The sequence below is a fragment of the Chanos chanos genome, chromosome 16 (genome assembly GCF_902362185.1).
Source record: "Chanos chanos chromosome 16, fChaCha1.1, whole genome shotgun sequence".
NCBI lineage: Eukaryota > Metazoa > Chordata > Actinopteri > Gonorynchiformes > Chanidae > Chanos > Chanos chanos.
Window position 1 is genome coordinate 11,669,070 of NC_044510.1, and position 7,888 is coordinate 11,676,957.

Sequence of the window (7,888 nt, forward strand, 5' to 3'; positions counted from 1 at the left end):
GAAAAAAAAATATATTCGTGAGCGACGATTAAAAGTGAAATTGACAGAAATATTGTTAATTAAAAAAAGAGAGAGAGAGAGAGAGAGAGAGAGAGAGAAACCCTAATGCAAAAAGGACCGGTTAAATAAGGGCCGGCCGGTCTGTGTCGACACAGCTGTGTCACCTTAGAGGGTTTTTTTTTTTGTGCAGGAGCGTGTTCGTGTTTGTAAAATGTAGGTGGACACATATGTGTCAGTGCGTGTGTGCAAAAGATAGAGAGAGTGAGAGCGAGAGCGGCGAGAGAGAGAGAGGGAGAGAGAGAGAGAGAGAGAGCATGTGCATATTAATTTGACTAATTTAACTGGGGTGCGCTAAAAAGGCAAAAGAGCCGTTGGCGGCGCGTGAGCGATGGAGAGTGTGGAGGAGAGTGTGGAGGAGTGCTGGGGATGGGCTGAGAAAGAGACGGAACGAGAGAAAGAGACGGAACGAGAGAAAGAGATGGTCAAGGGAGAAAAAAAAAAGAAAGAAAGAAAGAGTGACTGCAGTGGTGGGGGAGGGGAGCGAGGGTGGAGAGAGATCTGTAGAGAGAAAGAGAGAGGGAGAGGTGGGGGAGGGGAAAGTGAGTGAGAGAGAGAGAGAGAGAGAGAGAGAGAGAGAGAGAGAGAAGAGTGTAATACACATTATCTAGGTTAAACAGCATCTGGTGATAAAAAAAAAAAAAGAGGGGGGGGGGTGGATGAAATGTATGTTGTCAGCCCCATTTCCACACCACTGGAGGGGATCACACAGACCCTCTTGTTTTAGTCTCGAGGCTTCGTCCCTCATTTTTCCCCATGTTCTTTCTGGGTTCTCAGTGGCGACTGAACCGTGTTATATAAACCCAGGAATACACAGGTGCAGTAGGTTGCATGGAAAAGTCCTCCACAAGCCCACAAAGCCCGCCAGCGGCTAATCTACGCTAAAGCTGAGCCTTCCACCATTAGCATTAGCCTCCACAACCTGTAATTATACCATTAGCTAGTGTCTCCCTGCTATTCAACAATAGGGGCTAGTGTCAGTGTGTGCTTGATACACAAGCAGGTGAAAAAACAAACAAACAGATAAAACAACGGAAAAACAAAAGTATGTGTTAAAAAACACAAAAACAAATTAAAACATCTGAAAAAAAAAAAGAAGAAACACAAACAATAAGCCTGCGCTAACTGAACAGTTTGTCTGTTTGGACGATGACAGTAAACGATTCGATTCACTGGTGTTGAAGCTAGGCATAAAGCCACGTGTCTGACGTATAAAACTGAGGTTGAAACAGAGAGATATTGTGAAGAGCGGTAAGAAAAGAGGAACATGAGGGGAACGTGGTTTGTGAGGAGACTGAGGCAGAGGCTAGCAGTCTGACTCAGCCGAAAAAAAAAAAAAAAAAAAAAAAAAAAAGCAAGGGTGTGTCTCGAGTGAACCGCCAAATAAGGTCGGGATGCAAGAGCTTCCTGCTAAACCTGCGAGGTATTTCGGAGCTCATTCCCAAATGACTCAAGATCAAGTTTCCTTAAACAGTGACATTAAAAATTAGCGAGTGCGCTCTGCAAGGGAAGGGGGAGTCGTTCGAAACAGTTTCGCGGAGGCAATATTGTGGCGTGAATTTCATTACGTTTCCTGGAAATAATCACACATCACAACCAGAGAAGAAATAATTATTCAGTGCTGTACAAGGCTGAAGATTTAAGTGACAGACAGGGGCTGAACATTCCAGACAATAACTGTTTTTTACACCCATGTTCGTAAAGGAAATGAGGGGTCTAATGCAGGGGTCTTTAAGCGATTCCCTTAAAGACCCTTACAGTTAGAAAACTCCTGACATATCCACACTGCAACCACAACTTAATCACACAGACATACACACACACACACACACACACACACAGACACACACACATTAAAAATGTATGGTCTTTTTAATGTCTTCATGAAAACAACTTTAATTACCTCAAGAAATGAAGTTCGAACCCTGACCCTGATAAAAACCAATCTAAAAGGTATTACTGTGAACTAATTAACATGAACTCAAGTTCTGTTCTGAAAGCTTATTCTGAATCCTATTAGAATCCTTCAACAGGGGACACATTATTAGAAGAACAGGAAAGAAGCACATTCAAACCGTCTGAACCATCTCCAAATCTGACAATGACACATTCAAAACGATTTAAAAAAATCTAATCTAAAACCCCAGAATCCTCACCCGCTTCGTTCTCTAGGAACAGTTCGTCGTGTCTTATAGAACCAGTGACCGACCAGTACTTGGAAATCTTGAAACATAATCATGATCATATAGCATTTTATAAACAGGACATTTTTCTGCTAGCGTACATCGTCGTGGAAACCCTCGGCTTCCGGAGATGCTGACGGGAACGCGTGGCAGCTGAAGACATCACATCTGAGGGCGAAGCTGAATAATTAAACACCCTGAGGTTCTCAAGGATGCGCAAGTTCCTCCTGCATCTCGAAGCGTTCGTTAATATTCGATTAAAAAAAAAAAAAAGAAAAAAAAAAGGAGCGTTCATTTTGGAACCTGTATGAGGTTCTGTTGCTTCCTCTTTAAGACTGTGGGGCTCTTTCTTCATAGCACTGTTCCTGAATGTAATGTTGACTGTCCGCCCCCCCCCCCCCCCCCCCCCCGAAATCTTAATCCCAGCATGCAATAGAAAAGAACAATCAATTCTCAACCTTCAGAGGATCTGGTCGATGACAACCCTCGTGGGATTCAGTCCTGGGTTGACTGCATTTAGGTCTCACTATCCAATTAATCAAAGACCTTCTCTACAGTAATTAGGATCCTAACTCAAATATAGTCCAACCGGACACAAATACGGAGTAAGGGTATTAACAAAACACCATTGTTCCTGATTCAATTTTAGATGCGGTAAAATGAGACTGTGGTTCATTTTCTCATTTTCTTTCAGTTCTCATAAAAAGGCAGTAAATCAGGGATATTTATTATGAGAACGGAGCATTGTAGCGTGACTCTTATCTAATTTGTGTAATTGAAAAAAAAAAAAAGCCATGTGAGAACAGGTTGCATCCTCATCATCATCATCATCATCGCAGAAAGGAACTGGCTGCAGAAGCTGCCGCTGGAATCGTTCCCAACGATTGCTATGCAGTTCGGAAGTACTGTTAATGGAGATATTCCCAATAAATGGACCTTCGCACGAGAGCAAAAAGATGCTTATGCAACAGCTTGCCATGTTACTTTATGTTGACCATTTAAAAACGACAAATTTCATACACCAGTCTTACCTGAGAGATCTCTTATTTCTTTGCTCTGAATTAATAAACAACTTATTCTGTTTTCCTGAAAATTTTCTCTTCTCTGAAAGTCGAAATGCAAAGACCAGATCTCGCCAGATAAGATCTCAGTATTTGTTCCAAAACAACAACAACAACAACAACAAAACGCAATTATGGAACGATTTCAATTTTTCTGTGCTTTCTGGCCACAGTACAAATGCCATCTCAGAACTTTTTTTTTTTTTTTTAATCTCAGAAGAGTCAATTGCCAATTAGGAAAATGGAGCTGGAGAAAAAAAATTGATTGATTTGACTAGAGTTGATCTGATTTTTTTTTCTTTTCTTTTTTTTTTTTTGCTGTCTCACCAAAGTCTTCTTTTTTTTCTGGGACAGACAGTGTTGTCAGCATCCAGTCTGTGAATCTCATTAAGAGAACTCAGTCTTTATGGCTCTGCTTTGTTCGACTGTAGCATAAACCTCCATTAATACACTACACAGCACCCGCTCTGTAGGAAAACGTAACTAATTATACAACTTCCATTATGTAAATCAGCTGCATTTACTTTTTTTTGATCAATTTATTCGCTTTGCACCTTTCAGATGACATTGAACGCGTTTCCTTTTCGTTACTTACATAACCGAAAACAACAACAATGAAAAAAAGCAAGTCGTGCCACGTTAATAGTGCAGATTTTACGAGTAAGCTTTGAACAGGTCTCGTTACACAATGTGACGTAACGTTTTTATCCTAAGAATTTAACGACACCTGAACACTTTTTAGTTTCCGTATTTTACAACACGGACAGAGAACACATCATTAAGAATGGGATGGGTGGATGCTAAGACGTCCCGCGGAATGCCAAGGAGAATTTCATTGGCTATTACAGTGTCGCCGTCTGAAACACTTTAGGGCGTTTCGTTTGCAGCTAATCCAAGCTATCCCTTGTCCAAAACGCCATTACAGCAAGAGGCTCGCCAACAACAGAGTTAGAGATATTTAAAATGTATGAGAGATTATAGATCCCTTTTTTGTCTTGCCATGTCCGTAGCCAACGTGAAATAAATCAAGATAACGAATCTCATTCTTCATGCTGTCCTCTCTGAACCTTTTTAGCCAGTGCTGACAAATTCATCGCTCAGGAAAGCGTCAATATCATCCCCCCACCCCGGCGTTCTTTCAGTGGTTGATTGATTGGTACCACACCATCGGTATACTGGTTAATTTCCATTTCGGGGCGTGATATGGCTTTTGATGTTATATTCAGACTTCGACGAACCGATATGCATATTTACAAATTTAAAAAAGCAGATATGTCTAAGGTAAAGCAAACATGAATAGTTTTGTGACCACCAAATAAAATGAGAACAGTGGCATGGATCAACACTGACTCTAAACATATCTTAAATGTCTTTTTACAAACGCGAGATTGAAGATGAAAGGATAAAATGCTACAGTGAAGCGTGAGGACAATTTTCACATACTTTTCCACTACGCCTTCAGTGATCACATTCTTGTAAGTGCTATATTAATCTATTACTGTCTCGTCCTTTGTGAGGTCATTTTGAATATCATATCATGAATCGTAGGAGATAAGCTTGCCATCAACTTTTCTGAACACAAACTCATCAATATCGAGATGACTGGTCAGATTCGTTCCTTGCTGTGTTTTGCTCCTTCTTCTTCCAATGGGCAAAACCCACAACAGGTTCATGAAGTGGTAAAAACAGCTAGCTGGCCTGACTTCTAGATCAATTTGGCTTGATTACATAATTTCGATGATGCAGCTCTTCCCCGTGAACCATCATCACCATCCAAATAAGGCGTTTTGTTTACGCTTTCAGCAGAGGTCTAATAAATAGTGTATTTCTGTTACAAATAATGAATACAACAGGAAGAGTAGCATTGCTTCTGTGAAAAAAAAACTCAATTATAGAAAGAAACCATTTAAATACCTTTGAAGTTTGTAAGGTTACAACCAATCCAATTATATAAATAACGCTGAAAAAGACCCCACAACAAAACGGAGAGATGCGAATGAAATATATGCAATGCATGCAGCTGTTGTTAATTGTTTTCAGTTCATTTTGTATAGGAAATATGTACGTATTAGAGGTCATCTGTCATTTGAAAAAATTGGATTGATCTGAAATACGAGTGAATGAGTTTCTGAAGGAAACATTTTGATTGTGTCATTACGTTTCATTGAAAAGACACACAAATTCATATTTGATCACATCTGACATGGAGTCAAATGTCTGCAGCAGTTTTGAATAAAGAATTCATTAGAGTTTAGATCTAAAAAAAAAGGTCCGATGTCATGTTTGCATTCCTGTTACAGTAGGAGTTTTAAACATAGTTGCTATGGCAGCCGGTGGCTGCTTATGACCTTACAAAGTTCAGCATCCCATAATCCCCGGCTCCCCTTCAGACAAACCGAGAAACCCCTTCAGGGTCATTTAAAAGTAGCAACAATGATAGTGCACAAATTAGACATGGAACATTTTTTTCACCCCCATCAGGAAAGCTAATTATTGATTTCTCACAACATTTATGGCCATTTTAAAACATTACCAGTTGAGTGACAATAACATTAGGGACACATTACGGTGACATAATTACGTCCGATTGGGGTTGTGTGACGAACATACTTAATTTGTACGTCAGTAGAGAATGAGCTCCATCCCTCACTGCTAAACTTAAATATATACCAGTGACTTCAGAAAAAGAAAAGAAAAGAAACTGATAAAGAACAGGGTAAATGAAACTCCATTAAAACCATTCACTCTTAAAAGGATTATGAAATAATAATCATGTTTGTCTCTCTGCTGTTTTATACATATGATTACAAAGAGCACTCGATTTGACAACATTTCACTTATCTTAAAATACATTTTAATAATTTGGATGTGATGACGTCACGAATGAGATATTTTTCATGTTCAAAGCAACACACCAGCGTATCAGCCTGTATATGAGTCCATATACAAATACATAGAACCATTTTTTCTTTTCTTTCTTTTTTTTTTTTTTGCTAGAAAAAATGCTACTGTGCTTTTTTTGCAGTGACTCAACTGACATGAGCACACTGCCTCTCACATCCCAAAGTCCTCAACCTCGTCCGTGCCTCCACGGGCAGTTTTTTAGGCGTAGGGATGGCGAGAGGCGTACCCTTCACATTGTCAAGGACAGCCCAAGGCTCAGAGAAGCTGGAGACAGGACAAATATCACATGACAACCGCTTTCGGGGCTTGGCGTTTCGCTGGGCCACGGTATGGACACGCATTCTGTCTGAAATGAGGTAAAGATGCGTTCTGAGAGGGAGAGAAATCATCTAAAACCTTTTAAAACTGAAACATCTCATTTCAGACAGAGAGAGACAGACAGACAGGGCAGACAGACAGACAGATCAATAGATAGATAGATAGATAGATAGATAGATAGATAGATGAACATCTCATTCATGACTTATTTAGCTAAAAGGAGAACACATTTAAACCATTAACTTAGTTAGTATCTAAGTTAATGGTTTACCACTGGATACATGTATATGGTGACTGTTTTTATGCAGGTCTGTATAATTGTTTCATACAGAGAAACATTGTGCTCGGGTGTCAGCCTTGTCAACTGTATGAACCCCACAGATATGTGCACAAACACACACACACACACACACACAGACACTAGGGCTGGCTCCTCTGCAGGTGTCAGACGTTTTAACATTTCTTATTATTAGTTTAAAAAAGAGGAACTAAAATGTTGCAGCCTGGCAATGACACCTTTATAAGGAGCGCAACCTCCCCTGAACTTCACTTCTCCTCCTTCTCACTCCTGAAGTAAGAAAACAGTCACACTGAGCTTTTGCATAATGGTTCATCCATATTGCATATTCTTAATTGAAATGTGTTGTTTGATTGGGAGAGTTTAATTACAAAGAACTGTTTTCCAACGAGAGCCGACGAGTCTGCACCTCGACTTGTCGAGATGACGTCGTTACTCGGTCAATCCAGAGAGGATTCTAGAATCACAGGGCCGAGGATTAATACTGTTTATGCAAATGAACGCCGTCTGTCTATTGCATGAGTAATCTGTAAGGCAAAGGGGGAAAAAAAAAAATAACCTAAGCTGCTTAGTTAGGGAAAGGTAAGTCATTACATGCCAAATCTTCACCTTAAAAAGCCTATTTCTCCGCAGAAATACTGACAGTTTTTTTTTTATTTATCGAAACGAATTCATCTAGAATGTCCACATACCTCTCTACAGTTTTTCACTGCGTGAGTTCTTGTCTGTGGCCAAGTAAGGATGCAGACATTGAAAACTATTACTAATCACTTACAAATGACCTGAAAAGTCACAGTTTTTTCCAGTTAATATTCCTGCATTGAGCACTGAGCTGCGTCAAGTATGTCTGAATGTTTCTGGTTTTTTTTTCTTAAAAAGAAACATTCATCACGCTATACTAGACTAGTTTAGCACTTGCACTGAACTTGCAGCTTTTGTTACTATCACCTTGAGGAACCGTGCATTCCTGCGGCAACCTGCACCGTTTTACTGACTCACCGCACGGAGGTTTTCATAAGTCGCCCAGGAAACGAGGGTCGGCTAAACGGATGAATGTAAATGCGAAC

The 7,888-nt window shown here is 40.0% G+C and overlaps 1 protein-coding gene across 1 annotated transcript in view; it reads right to left on the reverse strand.

The window, feature by feature from the left end:
* stx1b (syntaxin 1B) overlaps nt 1–6,546 on the reverse strand; it is a 31,329-nt gene extending 24,783 nt beyond the window's left edge. The window contains exon 1 of the mRNA XM_030793255.1: nt 6,340–6,546. Within this exon, the coding sequence (XP_030649115.1) occupies nt 6,340–6,546 (207 nt within the window). The remainder of the gene's footprint in view (nt 1–6,339) is intronic.
* Nucleotides 6,547–7,888: the final 1,342 nt, after the last annotated feature.